We start from the raw sequence: 25,381 nt of genomic DNA, 5'->3' as shown, positions 1-25,381 counted from the left end.
CTTACATCATTATTCTAGCAGCCTACGAAATCCATTAATCTCTCGGCAGATAATTACTTTATCTATCAGTACCTTCGAATTGCTATCTGTGATACAAAGAAAATGAGTGGTTCAGGTTGAGAAAAATGGGGAGATAGGGTTTTCAACCCATAATATTATATTCTTATAATTATATATTCTTCAACATTTCAATATCCTATTTACCCCATTCCCGCTATTCTCTCTTCATAATCTTAGATTGATGATTCCAAGAGATCTTTTCTAAAGGGTCTTTGTAACACTGTAAATTTCAAAACAATTTTTCGCATTTTATACAAAACACAATTCATTCAATATTCATAAAAACATCATTGTTTGAAACTCGTATTAGTAGCATATAAAAATCCCAAGATCTCATAACATAAAAATCCCGTGTGTGTACTGATCAGACCGGCGCCTTCCCGCGATCCTCACTAGTACCTGAAACAAATAACACCAAACACTGTAAACACAAAGCTTAGTGAGTTCCCCAAAATACCACACATAGCACATATTAGCCACTCGAGGCTATAACTCTGTGGGTCCGTGGACCCTACTCTGTGAACCCTCTAGTTCTAACTCTGTGAACCTTCCGGTTCCAACTCTATAAACATGCACAACATAAATCACATAGAAATAATGCAGTACAACACATAACATACATATAGCATATAAATACTCTCTAATTACCTACTCAAGGTAAGGTATAGTGAGAAGACTCACCTTGCGTATCTCGGTAACTCGTAAATCCCTGAAATCACTAGTGCTCGATCTCCCGAGCTATAATCATCCTATTACACAATACATCTCTAATTAACACTTTCCCAACTAAGGTTGACCAACCCTATCAAGTCAACACCGGTCAACTCTGGTCAACTCAACTCGCCGAGTCTCTACGGGGACCCGATTCCTCTGAGTCCCTTTCGACTCACCGAATCACTCACCTGACTCGGTTACTCAACCCCTGGTTCGAAATCACTGAACAACCCGCACCAACTCATCGAGTCTGGAAATGGACTCGGCAAGTGCATTCCATGCACAACCCTAAACGACCTTCTAAGGTCAGATCTACTCCACTAACTCATAGATCCAGTCCTTCCAAGCTTATTTATCACGTAAAGTTCATGTCTTGGCGCTCATAACACGCCTAACGACTCATAAATGATGTTTTGACCTCAAGCACAAAGATCCCAAACCAAAACCTCCATGGATTCATAAAAATCTTGGACAAAGGGACACTCTGGACCTCCAAGGGTCCAGATCCAGAACCTAACTCGCTTAAGGGACCAAGGAAGCACTAGATCTAGCCACAAAAGGGCTCAATAAGCCCTAAATCAACATGAACATCACCTTAACAGAAAATGGTTCGAAAATAGTACCTCAAACGTGATGTTCTGGACCTCAGATCTTCAGGAAGTTGATCCTCTTGTTCCCCCTTGGCTATAGCTTCCTTTCCCTTGCTAGATAACACCTCCAAAAATCAAAATAAAAAGAATAAATATAATACCTGAAATTCTGGATGTTACAGTCTTTGACAACAGTCATCTATATTTCCCTAAATGAGAAGACACGACAGCATGACAATACTTTTAGTCATGTCACAACAGTACAAATAGTACTTTTGGATAAGCATGACAATACAAGGGTACTTTGGACAGGCACGATAGTACTTTTGGATAAACACGACAAGTCTCGACTTATTGTGTCACACAAATCTCACTAACTTATCACAACCATTATCTTACACAACCCTATCATAGCTTCTCATTTATTATATTGCACAACCTATTACTACCCAACCATATTATTAATTATAACATACGATTAGATCAAGTAACAATCATATCATATTGTACAAATATATCAGCCATGGAAAAGACAACGCACATAGCATTTAAGCATTTAGAATACTTGTATCTATGTGTAAGTTAAAAGTAACTACGCACTCACTTGATGAAATTAAGTGGATGACTGATGATTTCGGCAACGCTTCGCTTCGTAATTTGAAAAGACCTAGACGCATAAAGTACTAAGCCTTAGTCTAGTTTCGTAATCCTGATGACTATAATAATTATAGTCTATAATCCTCACTAATCCCAATGTCTACGTCAAGATCTATCAAATAAGAATCAGCCAAACAAGACAGTTGTGAGGCAAGATCATTTCGACATATAGCCTTTCTGAAATTCAACAACCAAGCCAACATGACCAATCTAGACACCTCTTCGGTAAGTAAATCAATCTGTATAATGACTTGGAATTAGTGATAAATCGTATTTATAGGTTCATAATAATGACTTATGACCATAAATATAACTTAAACTGAAAGAAAAAGAGTGTAGCGTAATTTATAGAGGTTTTAGCAAAAACCAGGAAAAACGTGTGGACAGATCTCCAAAACCGAAAGCTCTATTTTGTCGAGCTCCTAGCTACACTAAAGCCTTGCTAAAATACCCTAAGAAAATAGGAAAAGTTGGACCGAAAGTAGGGAAACGTTTGAGAGAAAATGAATGTGTAATGTATGACAAAATAAGAAATTTCGAGGGGTATTTATAGGAATAGGGGCACGCACTACACACCTACCATAGGCGTGTCGTGCCTTGCTGTTGGAGCTGCTCCTTTGGATGCTGGCCACGTGTCACTGTCTCTGTGGTCCACCTCACTCCTTCTAGAAGGCTTCCATGTGGCTATTTCTTATGGTTCCATGTGTCATATCTATGTTACTCCATGTCATCATGTCTCGGGAGAGAGGGTTGTCCCGACATCGCCACATGTCTCCTTCGGAGAGTGCGACGTCATTGCGCACGTCGCGTAATACCCGCGTGCGAATTTTCAAATTTCAAAATTGCATAACTTCTTCATATGAGCTCCGTTTTATACATTCTTTATATACTCATGTAGCTATCAATGGGATCTACAACTTTCATTAAGGTCTCAACATCTAATTCTTGCTCTAACAAAAATTCATATTTAGACTGATTTAGATTGTTAAAGTCTGTGCGAAATTCATAACTCCTTCATAGGAACTTTGTTCTCGATTTTCTTTACATTGATGGGTTCATATTAACAAGATCTTCACTTATCGCTCAGATTGTTTCAGCTAACAACCAACCGGTTAGAATTTCGATCTTTGTGCCTGCACTACTACGTTGAAACTTTGAAAATCATAACTTCCTCTCATGAAGTTAGATTTGGACATTGTCTATTTTCACGCTCTCGGTTTAATGACTACAACAAAGTTTTTTGGGTCACTTAGGCTAAAAAGTAATTTATCAAAAATTCACTTTTCACAATACACAAATTCGTGCCGGTTAATCGCAAAACTTCGAAGAAGCATAACTTTTTCATACGAAGTCGGATTTCAGTGTTCTTTTTATATACGGAATCCTTATCACATATACTATGACTTTCATTAAGATTATTTATCCTAAATAATCATTTATTAAAAAGCTATTTTTAACACTTATTTTATCTTAATTGACTAGCCCGAATGTGCGGGTGTTATAACATAACACACTCATAATAAACTCTTTATGATCTTATGTGTAACATCCCAATAATCATGATAAAGATATTCATTTTTAAAACCCATTTTCATAAACCACAATTTATACAAAAATGTTGTTTCTAAAACATAGTCATAAAATTAAAGTATCTAATAACAACCCTCAACATAAATCCAAAGGATGATGTGTACAATCACGCTTTCGCCTTGCCCGATCATGTGATGTACTTAAAATCACAAAATCAAACTGTAAGCCAAAGCTTATCGAGTTCCCTTAAAGTACCCCACACAACAAAACATATATATAAGTATTCATACTGGGTCCACGGGCGTCAGACTGGATTACCCTCGGGTCCATATTCATCAGACTGGATTACCCCAAACTCACAGTTATCAGACTGGATTGATCCGACCCACAATCATAGGAATGGATTTCCCCGAGTTTGTTGGATTACAATACAGAGCAAATGAACCTCAACCCAACCACATTATGTCAAAATACGCAACAAATAACAAAAACTAGCAAGTATAGTAATCATACAGATCTACTAATCTAACAGAGCACTACAACATAACAACATCCTATACACAAGGATACATAACTCGACCTAATGGGCCGACATTGGTGCCTTCGACCCACAAGATTAGTAAGGAAAACTCACCTCAAATTCTAACAGATAGTTGAACTAATTATTGCTCCAAATACCAGCTCTATAGGTCACCTAAACAACAAACATGGACCAAGCCTTAATCTACAACTCAAATTACTCCATTTGACCTAAAGTCAAACTTGATCAAAGTCAACAGTCAAAAGTCAAAAGTCAACATTCGGCTGGTCACAATGTCGTGGCTATCCTTGGCCACATCGTGGCAGCGAAAAGACGAAATAAACGGTTTCTTACCCATCCATGTCGTGGCAACATAAGGCCACGTTGTGGGGACTGATCTGGACAACTTAACCTATTAAGCCATTTTCTTACAACTCTAAGAGCTCCAAAAATCAGATCTAGCCCTTTCTATGTTCTTGAGGGATAGAGTTCCCAACTTTATCCATTAAGACACCTCAATAAGACAAGATCCCAAACCATAAATCCTTCAAGGTATCTAAAGGCATGCAAACACCCATTAAGCACCTTATCACTAGAGTTACTCTTCCAAAGTTTCGAGAAGGGTTTCATATACCTAATGGGCCATAAAAATCATAGCTTTATGTACATACATGTCCAATGCATGTCCTTCCATTTTAGGGCAAAAATATGACAATTAAGAACTCAAAGCTTGAACATGGGACCAAAACTCCAAAGATCCTCAGATCTGGAACATATGATACTAAGATAACCACAAGGATCCATAAAGTTTCCAACTTTATGGAATCCAACCTTCCAAATTTCCACACCATGAAGATTAAGGGCCAAAAGGGATAATCTAGAGACAAGTAGCATAAAAAATGGAGCTTGAGGACTTACAAAAGTCAAGAAAACGTGCATAAGATCTATGGGGAAAGTTGCTTGTTGAAACAAGGCTCAAGGGCACATTCTTCTTCAACACAACACAAAAAACTCAAGAGTTAGCAATGGAGGATAAGGTTACTTTTGGGAGCTAAGGGAGAGTGTTTGAGACCGAGGGTGGGCAACCCTAGCCATCACATCCCTTAAATATGGGCACAAACCCCGAATTAGGGTTGGTTATAACACAGCGACCACGCCGTGACGAATAGATCGCCACGCTATGACACTAAATTAGTCTCCATGCAAATATTAACCTAGGCCACATCGTGGGACTCCATCACCACGTCATAGCCACCAGAACTCCAAAATCCAAAATATTAATTTACTTAAAAGTTAAAAGAGACATACCCGAAACACGACGTTACATTATGTATTTAGTTGTACATGATCAAAATGAACTTTTTTTTTCTTCTAATTAAGCTTTTTTTCTTCTTAATATTTATGTTTTGTAGAAAAAAATATGATTCAATGATTGAGAAGTTCAACTTCATTCCATTATCGATTTCTTGCGAACAAATTTCAATATGAGTTCATTTTGGTATGATCTTTCGATCCCGATCCGATTTTACGATTATGATTTTGCCAAACGTAAAACGATATTAAATAAAATTTTGACTTTGAAAACCTTGATTCTAATAGGAATTATATCAATATTCCCTTAGAATCTCATAACAACACTCTGTAGAAACCATAACACATTCATGTATGAATCACTTACACCATCCTTTTCTCTTTCTTGCCAGCAAAAAGGCCCTGTTTCATTAAACGAACCCCCATATATATAGGTTTTAGGAAGACTGATCGTGTCACCTAAGGGGCTGCGTCACGACCCACATATCTCTCTAGAAGCTCCCACATGTCCTATAAACACGACATGTGTCCTTCCATTCAAACATGTCTTCGCATCACGAATCAACCAACATGTTGCATCAGGAATTTTGCCACATATTCACTGCTAGGTGTACCAATTTGGTGACATGTGACCATTGAATGGACATATCGACGTGTCGTTTCATATAGACAATGCGTCGTGTTCTATTATATTTTTCTTATTTCTTGATTTTTCTCAAACATGTCGTGCCTAAAACAGGCTTTAAACGCCAAATAGAGTATGGCGAAATACTCAGATTTTCGATCGTTACAATTCGTTTTCCCTTAAAAGGATTTTGTCACCGAAATCATCTTTTTACATATTTTACATTTTAAGCCCAGGTATGGAGATTCCAAACCTAGTATAACATCCTGTTTCGAGAAGTTCTTATTTCAGGATTATGGATAATTAATGGATCAAATGGAGGCCTTGGGCTTCAATAGAATGGAGCCTAGACTCTATTGGAGGTGTATGATGTTGGATAAGTGATTTAAACCTTGGATTGTTAGATGGAAGCTGAAGGGTAAAATGGGAAGGGTTATGTTTCGGGCTTCTTACATAAATTAAGGATTTTAGTTTGAGATGTTTTATTCACAAGTATCACGATAAAATTATAGAGCTCGTCGATACCTTTTCGTGGATATAAAGATCGTCGAAAACGGATTTAGAACAAAGAAGTTATGGTTGTTTGAAATTAAGTTGGAAGAAGAGAATCTGACAGTACGTTGGGCGTACACTAGGAGTACGATGGATATACTGGCTGAGGAAGTCACATTTTTAGGGCGTAACTTTAGGTACACTGGTCGTACTGCCGCAGAGTAAAAACCCTATTTTCATGGTTTTGAGCTCTATTTAAGGACTCTAACTCCTTGGGGTCCTTTCTAACATCAGACTCCATCCTCTTGAGCCTCCAACTCGAAATCCTAGACCCTAGAGAAAATCTTGAGCCTTTTATATGTTTTGGGTGTATTTTGGATGGAAGATAAGTTCAATATTTTTGATTGTTGAAGCTCGAGCTTGTGGATCCAAAAGCTACATTTCTTTTCTCAACTCGATAAGGTATAAAGATTAAATCTTGATGATGCATTTGTTAGCTCTAGCTAGTTTTGGGATTATGAGCTTTTTGGTCCCATAATCTTGATATCCATGAGTATGGTTCATTCTAATCCAAATGATTTTTCCTTTTAGATGTTTTTGGGTGTTTTGAGTCATAAAAATGTGATCTTGGTCCCTTTCTTCCTTCCATGCAAGAGTTATGATATTTTAGTGGAATATTAAGTTAGGGTGTTAACTTTTGGACCTTTTCTAGCCATGAAGAGTCATAAAGGTGGAAACTTCATGACTTAAGATAATGTTTTGGGGCTATATCTGAGTTTGGATGTTAAGCCCTTGAAAATTAAGCACTTAATGAGGAGAATACAATTTAGACAAAGTACGTTGGGCGTACCAAAGGGTGTGTTCCACGTACTAGGTTAGAATCTCGTATTTTTGGCTAAGTCTTGACTATGCTCAATGTAGAGACTTAGTATGATGGGTGTACTCAGTCAGTTTGACCTTTTTTGACTTTTAGTCTGACTGACTTTGACCTTCGACCATGGGTTTGACCAAGTTTGACTTAGGGGCATTTTGGGGTGTCTTGAGTAGTAGGTTGAGTTTAGGTCATTGTTATTTGTATAAGTGACCGGTAGAGGCAACAGTTGGAGCAACGTTCTTTTCTGCTATCTATTCCGGCTATGAGGTGTGCTTCCTCACTGTACTCATGGGTCAAAGGCACCAATGCTAGCCCCTATGATTATGTATCCTGGTATATAGGATGTTGCTGGTATATAGGATGTTGCTATGTTGTGGTGATATGTTAGATCTATATGATTATCTGTTTGCTGGTTATATGTTTATCTATTGCATATGTCGACATAGTGCGGTTAGGTTGAGGCAATATTGCTCTGTACGGAGGCCAACAATCCCAAGAGCAATCCAGACATGAGTTGTGGGCCAGAAAGGCAAGCCTGGCTCATGTTGTGGGCTCAGGGGTAATCTAGCTCGATGGCTATGGACCCGAGGGTATTCCAGTCGAATGACTGATTGGACGCGTTGCATATTGGCATTACATTCTGATGACTGATTGGGTCGGGGGTATCCTAGCTTGATGGTTGTGGACCCGAAAGTATTCTAGTCTGATGACTGATTGGACCCAGCATGCATGATTGCATATGTTTTATTGTGTGATGATATTTTGGGGGAACTCACTAAACTTTGGCTTAGAGTTTGATTGTTATGGTTTCAGGTACTTCAGAGGTTAGAGGCAAGGTGAAGGCTTGATCGTGCACATCATCATGGATTTTTATGAGAATATGATTTTGGGATACTTTGATTCATGTTTATGACTTTTGGAAACTATTTTTTGTAAACACTTATGGTTTTGGATTAGTTTCTAAAATAAAATTTTTTACCTTGATTTTTGGGATGTTACACCTAGTTTGCTTAAATCTTAGCTTTGATACCACTTTGTAACACCCATACTTTTTAAACAACCATTTAATCTTCATGGTTGTATAAATACCATGACCTACAATTATGCTAAAATCCAGTTTTACAAAAACAAACCTTCAAAATTTTTATCAGAGCTTACAAATTCATTGGTGTTACTACGATATAACCCAACCTTCATGATTGCATCATCATGGAAACTTTAAATCTTCATGACTTCAGCAAGTCATAAAGGATAAAACATAGGGAAGCTAGTTCCCTATAACACAAATTTACAGATAAACTGCATACACGAGGATTCCATCCCAACATATTCCATACTATACTCTCAGGGAATCTTTTGCAAATTCCCAAAGGAATATTTTTTGCAATATTTCTGAAGGAATTACATATCAATATTCTCATAGGAATCACATATCATTATTCTCGTAGGAATCTTTATATATGTTCACAAAGGAACCTTTAAACAATATCCATGTAGGAATAATATAAAAATATTTTAGTAGGAATTACATATCAATATTCTCATAGGAATCTCATAAAACCATTCTCGTAGGAACCATTACAGTGTTCCCGTAGGAACCGTAACACATTTTTCCCTTAGGAAAATGGGTCGCGTCACCCAAGGAGTCGTGTTGTGAACCACGTATCATCCTAGAATTTGCCACGTATCTGGAAAATGTGACATGTGTCCTGCCACTTAACCATGTCTTTGTGTTGCGAATAATCCTACTGGCTGTGTCCTGACTTTTCCCACCTATTCATTGTCACTTGTCATGATTTGGTTACACTTTTCCATTGACCGGACATATCGACACACAGTGATCTATTATTTTCCCTTTTTCTGGATTTTTCTCACGATTTTGTGTTTTTCTTTAGTTTTGTGGCCATGCTTTATGTCAAATCTACGCATGATGTTCATGCATATTAGACTATCGATTCACAAGCTCATTTGTGTTTATTTATAGACATGAATAAGAATTAGTTTACATATACTCATATTATATTCTTTGGTTTCTCAACAACAAATATATAGTATCACTACCTCCAACACATATATTGAGAAAGAAAACAAGCAACTTAAAAAAAACACATTCTCTTATAGGATCATCTACAACAATATTGTCACAACATCCATCTGGAATGTCAATAAGTATTTTAGGCATTTTGAATGTTCATGTAAGATGTTGAAGGCCCAATAATAATAGTGACTTTCAGCAAGTTATCGGACCATATTGTTAATTTTTCCAAAATAATAAGACATTTCTGCAGATTTTGTCAAAATTTTTATATAATGTATAAACGTTTTTTTTGACGTATTTATCTATTTTTACGTATTTATGTATTTTTTTTTAAAGTTTGTATATGTATATGTTTACGTATTTTTTATGTATCTTAAATATATAAACATATTTTTTTTTATGTATTTATATGTATTTTAAACCATTTTACATATTCTTTTATGTACTTTGATGTGTTATTTTTATGTATTACGTATTTTATATTTATTTTTATATATTTATGTATTTTTAAGTTTTTTTTATATAGATGTTTATGCATTTAAATGGATAAACATAAATTTTTACGTATTTATATGCATTTTTAAGTATTTTACATATATTTTTTTATGTATTTTTCTGTGTTTTTTATGTATTACGTATTTATATGTATTTTTACGTAGTTATTTATTTTTTAAGTTTTCTATATAGATGTTTATATATTTTTATGTATTTTAAATGTATTAGTGTATTTTTTAACGTATTTGTGTGTATTTATAAGTATTTTACACATGTTGTGTATGTTTATGTGTTTTTTTATGTATTACGTATTTATATGTATTTGTAGATATTTATATATGTATTTTTATGTATTTTTTTTAGTTTTTTATGTACATGTTTATGTATTTTAAATTTATAACCGTATTATTTTTATGTATTTATGTATTTTTTACTTCAAGTCTTCTTCACCATTTCATCTAATCCGCACAGCTTCTTCGAGTATGATTAGATGGTTTTCATACATATCCACATATATTAAGCTTTTCTCATTCAATGTTTTATTTCAAGATAAACGAATGGGAAAAAGCTTAAAATATGTGGGTGTATAGGAAAACTATCTATACATACTCGAAGAAGCTGTACGAATTGGATGAAATGGTGAAGACGACTTGAAGTAAAAAAAAATATATAAATACGTAAAAAATACAGTTATATATTTAAAATACATAAGCATCTATATAAAAACTTATATATATATATATATATATATATATACACGTATATAAACATATAAATACGTAATACATAAAAAATCACATATAAATACATAAACAATATGTAAAATACTTATATATATATATATATACATATATATATATATATATATATATATATATATATATATATATATATATATACATAATGCATAAAAAAAATAGCAAATAAAAATAAATAAAAAATATATAAAATACTTAAAAATACATATAAATATGTAAAAAATATGTTTATAAATTTAAAATACATAGAAGAATGTAAAAAAAAATACATATAAAAGCTTTAAAAAATACATAAATACGTAAAAATAGATATAAATATGTAATACATAAAAAAAATAACACATAAAACTACATAAATGAATATGTAAAATACTAAAAAATACATATAAATACATAAAAAATACGTTTATATATTTAAAATACAGAAAAGTACGTAAACATGTACATATAAAAACTTTTAAAAAATACATAAATACGTAAAAGTAAATATAAATACATAAAAAAATACGTTTATATAATATATACAAGCTTTAACGAAATCCGTAGAAAATTCCCATTATTTTGGAAAAATTAATGATTTGGTCTCATTACCTGCTGAAAATGTCAAAATGAGCTAAAGTGAATAAATTAGTCGGTTTCTTGGGTTTTTCTATTCAAAAAGTTAAAAAATCGAGACTTTTCTGTAAAAAAATTCCAAAATATTTGGACTTTTTTGGATTGAGAAAGTGTGTATTTTCGGTTGTATTCATATTAGACTAACTATTTGACTACTGATTTTATGTAATGTTATATAATAGTCCATTCTTTCGTAATATATGTAAGACATTTTTTTAATGGTAAACTATTAAACGTTCTTACGTTGCGCAAAATATAATAATTTAAAATTTTGACAAATATATGTTACTAAAATAACCATATCTGATGAACACACACAAAATCAGATCTGATGAACACACACAAACAATCAGATCTAGTACACACACAAAAAATCAACTGAACACACACGCAACAAAATTAGATCTCTCTCTCTCTCTCTCTCTATCTCTCTCTCTCTCTCTCTCTCATGTCTTCCAGAGGTGTTGTTGGAGAACCCACTTTCTCAACATCTGTTGTCGGAGGCAACAAACCTTCCAGATCTGGGTCGGAAACCTCGTTGGAGGTGGTAATGGCAGTAGTTTAGCGTATCTGTGGCGGTGGTAGAATTGATGACTTCGTCAGTGGAGCACAAGAGGAAAGACAGTCAATGATTTAGCATAATGACTAGGGCTCATCAAATCTTGACATCACAAACCCTCTGGAACTATTATCATTATGAAGCTTGAAGAACGAATGGAAGCAAAGGGCTGTCAATGATATTGCAGGTGGGTGAATCCATTATTGCTGATTTCCAGATCGATTCCAAGGACTATTTTAAGTGTGTATGCATTTGTATATGGAGTTCTTGATAAAAAAAACAAACCCCAAAATGTTTCGGGGGCGTGGTTTTTATTTTTTGAAGAATATGAAGTGTTAAAGAAGATGATGGTGGTGTTTTGATGGATTATCTTCATAGCTATGAGGGAGAGAGAGGGGTGGGCCCCTAATTTATTAATAAAACTTAAAATTAAATAGAAAAAAAATATGAAAAATATCAGGAGGTCATTTTAGTTTTTTTAGTTTTTCGAGGAACCAAAACCACATACAAACATGCTCAAAAAGACCATTGAACCAAAAAAATCAAAGTTTGGTTTAAACCTAAAAAAAAAGACCATTTTTGCAGTTTTGTCTTAAAATTATTTTGAATTTATTATATCTAAATTAACAAATTAAGTATATTATATTATAAAATATAAAGTTGATATTAAAATTAAGATAGTAATATATTTAATGTATTAGTTAAAAAGAAAGTTAGGAAAAATTGAGTTTTCAAATGAATTTGATTATAGGAAAAATGATTGTTTTATTAGAGATAATAATAATAAGAGATTTGTCAGACAACAAACCAAAAATACAACTACTCAGAGAAAAAGAACATTGCGTTAGCATGATTGTTGATGATTTCTAAATAATAAACCAATAATGTAATTAGTGGACATTCTTTGCAACATTGTGGTTTTTTTGTTTCCTTGGAGGTCCTTTTTTCCATAATTCTTGTGGCCCTTTTTCCCGATTGATACTTATTAGTATCATCGAGACTATTTTTGGAACAATTTTATTGTGACACATTCCTCCTTTTGGTTTTCTAATAGAACAATCAAACTTAACAATGCAATTAGTGGATATTCTTTGCAACATTGTGGTTTTTCGTTGTTTGCTTGGAAGTGTTCTTTTCCTTTTTATGCTATCGGGGGGTTGGGGTTGTTCTTGTAGGATGTTTAATATATTTTTCCCATTCCAAAAAAATCTCTTCGTCGATGGGTATGTGATCCTTGGGTACCATGTTGAGCACGGTGGGGTGGAGGAAATCATCATGTGACAATAAAACGTTAAGTTCCAATTCTATTTTTTTTTTTCTTTTACATTTTTTCCATTTTACATCCGGTTTTGTATTTATTTTTATTTTGTTTTAAAAATAAGCCACATGGGCATATGTAACTGGTTCCAGGATTAAATAAGTACATTTCACATTTTAATAGGTAAAATAATAATTTAGAAACCTAAAGTACTAAAATGTATAGTGTTCAAATATGATCAAAAGGAATAGTTGTTTGGTTAACAATAACTTAACCCAAACTAAAAATAACAGTTGGTGGTGATGTATATATAACACACGGTGTTAAAGATATCCAACTTCAAATCCAAAAATGCATCACTTGACATAGAATGAGAGATAGTCTCCCTCTTTAAACTTTTGTTTTGAATCAAAATACTCGAACTTTTAAGCATAAATCATATGTTAAAAGACAACTATATGATGATATTCAAGATTTTTATGCTTGATTTTATACATAAAACAAATCGATTCCCATGTCAATGGGTCCAACCGTCTGAAACGGTTTCAAAATTTATAAAATAACATTACAATCATTTACCAATTTAGAACTCGAGTTGATAACAAAGTCGTCTCCATGACACCTACCATTATCAAATTTTCAATCACTGCTCTTCAACAACTTTTTCGTTCTTTTACTTACTTATACAACTTTTTTTATTTTATTTAACTTTATATGATATGGCTTATCAAAAGTTAATATCATTTAATATGATATAAACATGAACTTGATCTTTCATGAAATAATAAATGACTGAACAGTTAATTGTAAACAGTTATTGCCCCATTATATAATTTTAAATTGTTTTTGTCATAACTTATATCATAAGCACAAAAAAACTGGATATTTTACAAGCTTCTTAAAATAGTAATTGATAATTTCCCACCATAGCTTTAACTATTCATTAATTATTATTATTATTATTATTATTATGCCATTAGACTTGTTCTTCTACACTTATATATTTTTTAGGATTCCGTTATCTTTCTTCTTGTATAGCAAGAACATAAAGAACTTTAAGTAATAAAGTTTGTGATATCATGTCTCACATTCGTTATAACCAGTAGCGAATTCAATGGGCTAAAATGATGTGGTTTTTCCTGCAACATTTATAACTATTAAAGATTCTTGAAATTACTTTAGCACAATATTATATACCAGATAATTTTTTGCCCTTTTTTTTTGTTAAATTCAGCCTTGAATTTTCTAATAGGGAGCAAATGAGGTTAAAAATTTTGACATTTTTTAAAACACAATTTACAAATTGATGTAAAAAAAAAGTATAATATTGAAATTTTACATGGAGAAGAACCAACAGACCAATTAAATGCCCATTTCTGGAAAATTTACAAAACTGGGAAATAGCTTTTGCTCTTTGGTCATTTTACTCGTTACTCTTAAAATTATAACAAATATCAAATCTAAGATCAGATACCCCAAACACCCCAAATCCTCTCTCCAATGAAACTTACAATCTTTCTCACAGACCCTTTTTCAGATGACCCAGTAGCCATTTCATCTTCTTCGTCGCTGTTCCGTTGCTCACTCAGCGGCGGCGCGTTGATTACGCTTTCTGTAGCAGTCAGCGGCGCGTGAGAAACGTGACAAGAGGAAGATGAAGATGAAGATGAAGAAGATGAAGCAATCTTGTTGTTTTTTCTTTCTTTCTTGCTCTTTCCATTTTTCTTGTTATGAATCAAACCATCTTCGTAAGCATCGATGATTTCATGAATCACTTTCCGGTTTGGTGAAGCATCCCAACGAACCCAGAAACTGGTATAACATCTAAAGCAGTTGCAGTTAAACTGTGGAAGGTGGTCCCCGCCGCTGCTGGCTCCACCACCGGACTTGTTGGTGGGTTTGCCGCCGGTTGAGAAGATGGTGGTGTTTGCAGAACTTGAGAGGAGATACGCCAAGACTTCTTGATCTTCAGGTGCAAGGGCGGCGGCGAGAGTGGCGATAGCCAAAGGGAGCAAGGATAGGTGGTGCTCAGGCGTGGCGGACGGCGGCGGTGGTGAAGGGTGGATTTTACCTTTGGTATGGTTGTAGAGCTTCCTCATGGTGGTTGTGGTGGATTCTTTTGAAAATTTGTGGTGGAATGACGCTTTAACTTTTGTCTAGGTTACCAAATAAAGAGCTTTATAGAGGGATAGAGTTGGAATTAAAAAAATTGAGTAGGTAAGCCCACAGCCTTGCTAATGCTCACTCGCATCCTGGATCGTGGACTTCCATCACAAAAATTTTGGTGTATGTATTTTCAAAACTCATTAATAAAAAGGATAATAACGAAAATAAAATTTGATAAGTATGCATAAGTGTATAACAAATTGATTTTTATGCTTGAAAAATGATTATTGATGTTTAGAACCGGTCAAGTTGCAAATTTAATTATTAGTTGCTAACATTTATTATGTTATTTTGTGAGTACAAGTAGGTTTTTAATTTTTCTATGCAAAAGTTTTAATTTTTAACTATGTTAAAATATCTACATGCATTTTCAAACAAAAAAAGGTTTAAAGTTTCAAACTTAGACTAAAAAAAAAATTGCATTCCTATATTATGTTTGAGCTAATTTATTGGTGGTGTTTGGAGATAGATTATTTTCAATATCTTTCACATTCTATGTCTTGTGGAATTATATTTATTGTATTTCGTATTGTATATATTTTGGTATAAAATATGCATTGATTAAAAGCATGTTAATCTTACCGTCTAGTATAAAAGAAGGTCATACAAGTGTTGCATGCCAATGACCCGAAACATGTGGTCCTCAACACCGACTCACAGATCGATTATCGCTTTAGTGACATAGTTAGAAGATAACATAAATGCCAAGAAATAACCCATTAAGTTGCCATTGGGTTTCCTGAAACTAAAAAGAGTTGACCTTAAGTCTAAAGATGGAAGATGGTCTGAGAAACAACTTAATGGTTTGTATTAGCAAAGAATGATTAAAGCAATGATGAGATTTATACCATAGCAAACATCCAAAACACCTAAGTTTAATAGGTGGAAGGCCTACGATTAAGTTCCCTACGTGTGTTTTGTATGTTGGAATCATAGTGGGCAGTGGTAAGATTTCTATGCATCTATATACTAATAGTTGGCAACGGAAGCAATTAAAATAAACGGAAGCAATTAAAATAACCTTAAGTGTACATCCAATCTAGGATCTAGGTTTTACTAGTTATAGCAACCTACTATCAAAACTACAAAAATAATACTACAAAGAGATATAATTACTAACCTTTAAGAAAAATCAAATTTGCTTCTTAAACACTTGTAGATTTCGAATTCCTTGATGCTCTTGGAAGATCTAGTACCCAAAGTAGAGTGTTTCTAAAGAATCACACTCAAAGACTAAACACTAGAAAATAAGGATAGGGGAGATAGGATAGAAAAAAAAAACTCGAACTATGAGATTGCTAAGAGGAAGAAACCATAATTATGAAGGCATATATGGTATATTTATAGTTGAGCTAACTTGCGGATAAAACATATTTGAATTAATTAAATAATCAAATTTAATCTTAATTCATATCATTGCCTTATCAACAGCTATAGACGAATTCTAGAAGGATTCCATCCAAAACCGTCCACCCTATAAGGATTCCAAAATATTCCAGTTGCTCAACTATTGAATAATTAATATTTAACCTAGGTACCTTTAAATAGTTTCTTGATTAATTCTAATTAATTCCAAATTAATATTCCACCCTATAAGGATTCCAAAATATTCCAGTTGCTCAACTATTGAACAATTAATATTTAACCCATGTACCTTTAAATAGTTTCCTGATTAATTCTAATTAATTCCAAATTAATTTTAACTTGTTTCTAATAATTTATCAAGCTATGATAAATTAATAAACTGTTTATCTCACACTTTTAAATCCCTTTTTAACTATTTTAGCTCTTCAGGGCAACCCTAAAAGGACTTTATTATTATTCTCAAAGTTATACCAATTAGTTATAACATTGGATACCTATTTCCAATAGCCTTTCACTTTTTTTTGAACGAGAGGGTTAGTGTTTAGAATTTAGTATCACAAAATCGTCAACGCTTGGATTAGAACTTGAGACCTTCAAATTAAGAGGCAAAGCCTCTACCAAGTGGGCTAGTCCCACATTGGCCAATAGTCTCCTACTTGGACAAATTATCAACTACTATAGGTCGAATAATCTTTGAATAACCAACACAACACGTCTTCCATAGCATTTTCCGAACTTTGATCTAATCAAGAATCAACCTTCAGATAAGTGATCCTTTATTCAGTTGTTTCTACGAGATATATGTGTGAACCGAGTCATTGATTATGAATCAACTGTGACATCCCCAAAATCACGGCCAGAAAAGACCAGTTTGTTTATGCTTTGTAAAAATCAGAGTACTTCTTTTAATGAAAGTGTTGCGGAATTTGTTCCCAGAAAAACAAGATAAATACGTTATTAAAACCTTTTCGAAGAAACGTATTTTATTCATCTTAAAACTTTTGGGATGTCATCGTTAATACAGAAACATAAGCATAAACAGAACTTACATTTGTTTACACTAGTGATCTACATCTCTTTAAATCTCTCAGTGTAAAGTGACTTCATATCAACACCTGTGATATAAATAAACTGAGTGGGTCAGGTTGGGAAACCTGGTGAGTACATAGGGTTTTCAACCCACAATAATATAATTATTATGTTAAATAATCAAACAATCCACCCAATTACCCATCCCTATTATCTTCTTTACTCTTAAGGATTTAACCTAAGAGTCATCTATCCTGCATTCGTTTATTCCGAAGTCCCTTACTTCCAGGGTTATAGGACTGACACTAAATCCATAGCTGCCAATGTTCGTTCGTAAAGCACTAATTCCATAGCTGCTATAGTCTATCCATCGGGTACTAAATCCATAGCTACCAGTGTTCATCTAATAGGTACTAAGTCCATAGCTACCAATTCCTAACAGGTACTAAATCCATAGCTACCAGCGTCCAACTAATAGGTACTAAGTCCATAGCTACCAATTCCTAACAGGTACTAAATCCATAGCTACCAACGTCTAACAGGTACTAAGTCCATAGCTACCGGTGTTTGTCCAATAGGCACTAAGTCTATAGCTGCCAACGTATACTCTCATCATCTTACATCTCTCATCATTCATCTACCCATGTCATACCCAACATATTCGTATAAAATACGTATACAGTTTAAATCATTTAAAACACGTATAAAACGTTCATCCGACATAGACAACAAGTATTCAGATAATATGCACACATAGCACGTAGTTTATATAAAATACTTCATATCTATGTGTAAGATGAAAGGGACTATGCACTCACTTGAAAGGTGGTGACTCAGCACTCGGACAGCGCTTCGATACTCTCAAAACGATTTTCCTTCGATAAAACCTAGTACCAATACCACTAGGGTTTAGTCTAACGATAACCGCGACAAATTAATTAGTCTGACTATTATTAAGCGTTAATAACACTCAATATAACTCATAATAATAGCCCAAATAATTATTTTAAGGACCTAATAACATTCCTATAATTATTTGAAAGCTATATTAAAAATTGCGTAAGCGTAGCACACTTACAGCGAATTTTATTGAAAACCGAAACTTAATTGGAGCAGCATTTCGAAACCGAAAAACTCCTTTTTCTCGGGACTCCGGGAGCCTCGGGGCTTCCTTAGGGTGCTAGGGGATCACCTAGGCTTAGGGGAGGGTTAAAACCCTTAGAGAGAGAAAGAATTTTAGTGAGAGAAAGAAATTGGTGTGAAAAACTCGGAATGGCTCGCATGCTATTTATAGCCCCAACAGCCTCGGACTACGCTGCGCGTCCAACAGCTACGCTGGGTGTAGTCTCGGATAAGAAGGCCAGCCTCGGTCTAGTTGTCTCGCATCTTCGTCGGATGGATAAGGCACGAGGGTATGCGGGGCGTAACCTCTTCGGACGCGGGGCGTACTGCGAAGCGATGTGTCGTAAATCCGAAGCGAAGCGTGATCAGCAAGCGACGACCCTGATTGAGCCAAGTCATCACCCTCGCAACAGATTTCGCAAATTCACTTTCCGACTTCCAAAAATCATAACTTTTGCATACGAGCTCCGTTTCGACGTTCTTTATATCCACGCGAAGGTGAGAATGTACTCTACAACTTTCGTTTAGACTCTGTCGGCTAATTTTGACTCGATTTTAAATTTTATATTATTAACATGCCGGGACAGGATTGGTCCGTTAAATCCTCATAACTTCTTCATCCGACATCCGTTTTCGCCCATCTTTTTCTCGTTACGCTAATTTTAACGAGATCTTTGATTCTCGTTTAGGTTGTGTCGGCTAAAAACCGCACGATCTAATATTCGAATTTCGGGCTGTACACTGCTAGTCCGAAACTTCGAAAAATCATAACTTCTTCATACGAAGTCAGATTTGGGCGTTCTTTTTATCGATGTTCTTAGTTTAACATATTCTACGACTTTCGTTTAGATCGCTAAGGCTAAATATCGCTCCATCGTAAATTCACTATTCACGCTTCCCGGTACCGTGCCGGTTCTGTCGGGAAACTTCGACGGGTCATAACTTCTTCGTTATAACTCGGATTTCGACGTTCTTTATATGTACGGAAACCTTGTGACATATTCTACAAATAGGTTAAGATTATTTATTCTAAATAATCTTTTTGTTGAAAAATCATTTTCGACTCCTATTGCCTCTAATTGACTAGCCCGGATCTACGGGCGTTACAATTATCTCCCCCTTAGGATGATTACGTCCCGGAATCATCAACAAAACAGGGATCGTATAATGACTCCATACGTCATCTCTTCATCCTAGGTAATAATTTATAACTTCTATATTCCTTCAAGTCTATCTCTTAGACTCATTGACTGCAAGCAGTACTCGATCGTGCACCTGCTCCCTTCCTAAGGTTAGTGTGACAACCCGAAATTTTCCATTCAAATCAAACCACATCAATCCAATGGAAGTAGAGCAGTTTCAGTGAAAATTCAAACTTTTGGAATAAGTTTGGCAGTTTTAGGGTTTTACACCTAAGGAGTTATTAGGAGAGTGGGTGCACTAGGATTTTGTGCAACACTGTAATTCCATTACTCTAGGTCATTAGAATCCATTCCGAGAATAGAAATATTTTCTGCCAAAAATCTCTGGACTATAAATAGAATTCTGAACCAAATTGGTTCATTATTTGATTTCCAATTAGAGAAAAGCCAATTTTTCTCTCACGGATCTTCGGGTTTTCATCCCAGATTGTGAGTCTACTTCCCTAAATGTGTTTTAATACTTGTTATATGCTTTATAACATTGTTTACATGTCCAAAACACAAGATCCGGGAGTTTACCGCCCAAGAACGTTCTTGGGGAGTAAACTCCAAAATCAAGCCTAAAGGCCACCTAGTCCCATTTCCATGTTAGGCATCTAACTAAGGACTTAGTGTATGATCATTAGAGGCTAGAAACAAATCAAAAGCAAGTAGTTTGAGGAGTTTACGGCCAAGGAACCACCTCTTGGGCCGTAAACTCCAAGTAAAGGGCACAAATGAGTGCCTTGTGACCCTTTAGCCTTAGAACAAGAACCTAGAAGCCTTAAACTCATGTCTTAGGCCAACAAAACAATTAGAAACCCACTTTGGAAGGGAGTTTACGGCCAAGATGCTCCTTAGGCCGTAAACTCCAAGATTAAGTGCCAAAACCACTTCAAACTCTTCCTAAGGCTTAGTCTTCATTTTTGGCTAGTACCTTAATGTGTTTAGGACCTAGAAAAATCATGAAAAGCTCAAGTGTTGAAGAGTTTACGGCCAAGAGTATTTCTTGGGCCGTAAACTCCTTTAAAGGGGTCAAAGGACACCCTAGACACTTCCTTAGGCCAAGAAACTTTTAGGGCAAGTACCTAGATGAGTTTTGGGCTAGTTAAAATTCTTAGAACCTCATGTGTGAGGGATTTTACGGCCCAAAGCGTTCTATGGCCGTAAACTCCATCAAATGGTTCCATTTAGTGCCTTAAACCTTCCTTAAGCCAAGGGTTGAAGCCTAGACTTGTTCCTAGAATTGTTAGAGACTTGAAAAGACAATAAGAACCCTCCCAAGGGAGTTTACGGCCGTAAACTCCAAGGGAAAAGGGTCTTTGGGCCGTAAACTCCCCAAAGGAGTCAATGTTGTGCCCAAACACTTGTATAGCCTTGAAACAATTCCCCTCTAAGGTTGTAGTACTTCTAAACTCCATTTCATGACTTGTTTGAGAGTTTACGGCCAGGAGCTTACTCCCCTGGGCCGTAAACTCTAATGAATATGGTCTTTTGACCTTAAACTTCCATTAGGGGCATTGCACTCCTTTGTTGCAACCCATTAGCCTCCTAGCACTTGACCAAAAGTGTTGTCCTCGCGCTTAAATGTTATTACTTGTATAATTAGTGTTATAATCACTAATTATTTATATACATATGTTTCATATGTAATTAGGATCATTGTGTGTGTCTAAGTCTTCACTTGACACCAAGCACTTGTCCGATCCTTCCGTGCGATAACAGCCCGTTCAATTCCAGTCACATACTGCAGGTGAGTTCATACCCCTTAACTAATGTTTTAAACTATTTTAAATGTTTTATGGGGGGGGGGGGGGGAATACAAGTAGAATCATGCTACTTATTATGTCAATCACATGTGATTAGTAAGTAGGACATTATTACTTATTACATCAATCACATGTGATTAATATACAGCATTCAAAAGATTTGGCTACTCATTAGCCGTTTTACCAAATAGTTTCCTTCAAATGATTTTTATAAACATTTTATATGTTTTAAACTACTTATTCCACTGTACATCTTACTCTGTACATTGCCTTTCAAACTTATTTACAACTGTGTTTCAAACGATGTTTTCCTTATACTCAAAACTGTTTTATCATACTTATGCCTTTAAATTGTTTTATAGATTGACATCAAGTCGATCTTTTCTTAAAAATAATACTTATATTTCAAATGTCTTACAAAATTTATTTATACTTTTATATTATAAATTGCATGCCTCTATATGTATAGTTATATAAGAAATGTTTAAAAGACTTAGGAAGGCTATCCACCATATTTCCTTTTCGCGCTTGAGATGTGGTCTGGTGGGATATCGGATACTCGTCCGAAGGTCATTTAAATATTAGTTATATATCATGTGTACATATAAAGTCATAAAAGGTCTTTCCAGATTCATCCTATGCCCTTGGGTAGCAAGGGTATACATCCACGTTCATACGTACCACTTAGATTACTAGTAAGCTACCATATGGGTAGTTCAGGAAGATACTAGAACCATTACTAGAACGCGATATCATACAATGAGTCAGTTCATTCATGAGTCAATACTTTCTAGAACATTACTGTACATTACATATACATCTATGCTAGAACGTTTACATTACTATACTTGCTAGATAGAGAGAACACACATTATAGCTAGCACACATAGGACATTTCAGTTCATTACATTACTATACTTGCTAGAACAGTTCATTACATTACAGCTAGAACAGTACATTACATTGCATATACGAGAATACATTAATTACTATGATTTAAATCGGAGCATGACTTAAAACCTCATGACTTGAGTTGCGGCCAGAGTCTCTTGAAGGGGGAGCATTGAGTTTGCGTATAGATTCTATAATGGATTGACTATCCTACGCCTTGCTGCTAGCTATAGCGGGACCTGCAGGTCTGCGGGTGCCGAACGTCATACAGTAATTTCAACCATTCCTATGTCGATGTAACCAGTCCATAGTATGAGTTTGTGTATAGATCTATACTGGATTGACCATCCTACACCTTACTGCCAGCTACAGTGGGATCTGCAGATCTACGGGTGCCAAACGTCATTCCGTTATTACGACCATTCGTATGTCGTTGTTACAGTCGATAGTATGGAGCAATTTATCACAGAATGCCTTAGCCTAAAATCCGGTTTAAGGTAGTTAGTACGGTAGTAGTCCTTTTAGAGCTACGTTGTAGTACTACGTTAATTTTTCCATTACATATTTTTAGTGATAACCTCACTTAAACATAAATGTACAAACTATATTTTTGGATAATGATAGTTATACTTTGGAAAATATATTCTCTTACAAGAGACACACACACAGAACAGATAGGTCTTGGAAGAAGACACCTTCATATACTAGAAGGAATCATAGGGATTCTAGAGTTTTTCAAACACTTACAAATACTTACAGTTCATATACACTTACAAATTCTTACAATACATAGACTTACAAATTCTTACATACAAAATAAGCCACTAAATACTTATGATCTCACCAGCTTTAAAGCTGATACTCGCTTTCAAAATTACTTGTATCCTCAGGTCATCATAGACAGGTACCGATGCAAGGAGAAAGGAAGATGGAGCTTGTTCAAGACTTATCTTCATTTTGATTTATGCTTTAGTGTTTATCAAAATTTGACAGAATACAATTGTATAATAATTATTTTATTAATGCAATGGATGATGTTGTTGCTTGTTTACTACTTTACATTGTTGTTGATATTATACATGACGTCCTCCGCCCCAGAACGTTTCCGCCGTTCTTGGTTTTGGGGTGTGACAGTTAGACTCCAAATTATGACCTTCAAGTCACAACCTCGATCCTCACTGGATACGAACTTGAGATAAGTTCTTTTATTACTACTATGGATTGATGTGTCATATTCTAATGACCTATCATCGTATGTTGCAACACTTAGACTTAGGTCTCTTAGAGTTAAATTCTAAAATAGACTATGCCTTCCTTCATGTTCTAATGTGATATAATCACACTACCAAATTATTTAACAACGAGTGCGATACTTCTATTGATCGCTTTGATTTCATTCGTTTGGTTTAAGTCGGACGCTACATCGTACTTGGTTCTCTGAACCACGCAACATACTCATCGTAGTCGGACTCGATTTGATATGACCACTAGGGTCGGAATATCAACAATCTTCTTATTCATTACCAAAACAATGGTAACGTCATACTTGGATAAAACAAAATCAATTACTAGCTTCTTGATAACCTTGTGACTTTCCCTGATCCAAGTGTGAGTCCTGTGCTTCCGGTAGTATAGGCCTCTACTACCATTCAAACCTACCCATACTCGTTCCAAGTATTGTCTCGCAGTTTCCCAAGTCACCATGCAGCAAATCACACAATCATTCAACACATCAGATAACAAAATGAAGGTTTTATATTATTTCTTGAAACGATTACATAGGTGTTCAAGTTCACCCTAGACTATACCTCTACTAGGCTACATCATACGAAACTATGGCTACTGCATAATCCGATCTTCGGGTAAGAAGTCCTCATTCTTGATTCCTCGCATGGTTCCCTGCTTCGTCGAGGATCATGTGAAATGCCCTTGGCCTTGGTGGTGTTTCTGGTCTTCCTGCTTTATTTTTGCTTGGGAAGTCTCTGGACATATGCCCCTTGCTTCCACATCCATAGCATACTTTATCATTATGCGTGCAATCCTTGTAATAGTGACCAATCCTCCCACACTTGTAACAAGTCACTTCTTCGTTGCACTTCCCACCATGCTTCTTCTTGCATTTATCACACCATCTCGCTTCACCTCCATCTCCTCCTCCAAGCTTTGAGAATTTTCTTTCCTTGTTGGATCTTGAAGATCCTTCCAACTTCCGCTTCTCTCCTGCCTTATCTTTTTCTAGACCCTTTTCTCTTATCTGGGCCTCTACGTTCTTAGCTGCCCTAACAACTGTTTTCAAGGTAGTTGCCATTTTGACCATTGGGCCAAAGTCAGTGGGCAATCCGTTAGCAAACGTATCAATCTTGGAGAGTTCAGTAGGCACCAAGTAGGGGAATAGCTTCATCCTCTCGGTGAATGCGGTGGCATACTCATCAACACTCATCTTCCCTTTCTTCAGGTTCTGAAACTCGTTGTTTAGGTCTATCAGATCTATCTCCGAGCAGTACTGCATTTTCAACTGTTCCAAGAACTCTTCCCATGACATCCTTAGGGCTTCTCCTCGTGGCATCGTATCTGCCAATAACTTCCACCAGCTCAAGACTCCAGTTTTCCGTTGTCTTACGGCAAAGACGGTCTTCTGTTTCTCGCTACAGTCGCAGCTTTCAAACACCATTTCCATCTCGGAGATCCAATCCATAATCTCAACAGGCTTTGGGCTTCTTGAGAGACTTGGTGGTTTCGCACCCAAGAAATTCTTGTACATC

The 25,381-nt window shown here is 35.3% G+C and overlaps 1 protein-coding gene across 1 annotated transcript; it reads right to left on the bottom strand.

Annotated features, from left to right (window-relative positions):
* Positions 1-14,399: 14,399 nt before the first annotated feature.
* LOC145054245 (uncharacterized) lies at positions 14,400-15,278 on the bottom strand. Its single transcript, XM_079002394.1, has one exon. The coding sequence runs from the start codon at positions 15,193-15,195 to the stop codon at positions 14,563-14,565; it is 633 nt and encodes a 210-aa protein (XP_078858520.1). The 5' UTR covers positions 15,196-15,278; the 3' UTR covers positions 14,400-14,562.
* Between the last annotated feature and the right edge of the window lie 10,103 nt (positions 15,279-25,381).

The sequence above is a fragment of the Lactuca serriola genome, chromosome 5 (genome assembly GCF_051521515.1).
Source record: "Lactuca serriola cultivar US96UC23 chromosome 5, Lser_US96UC23_V15, whole genome shotgun sequence".
NCBI classification, from domain to species: Eukaryota; Viridiplantae; Streptophyta; class Magnoliopsida; order Asterales; family Asteraceae; genus Lactuca; species Lactuca serriola.
The sequence above is the reverse complement of the archived record's forward strand: the minus strand, read 5'-3'. Positions and strand labels throughout refer to the sequence as shown.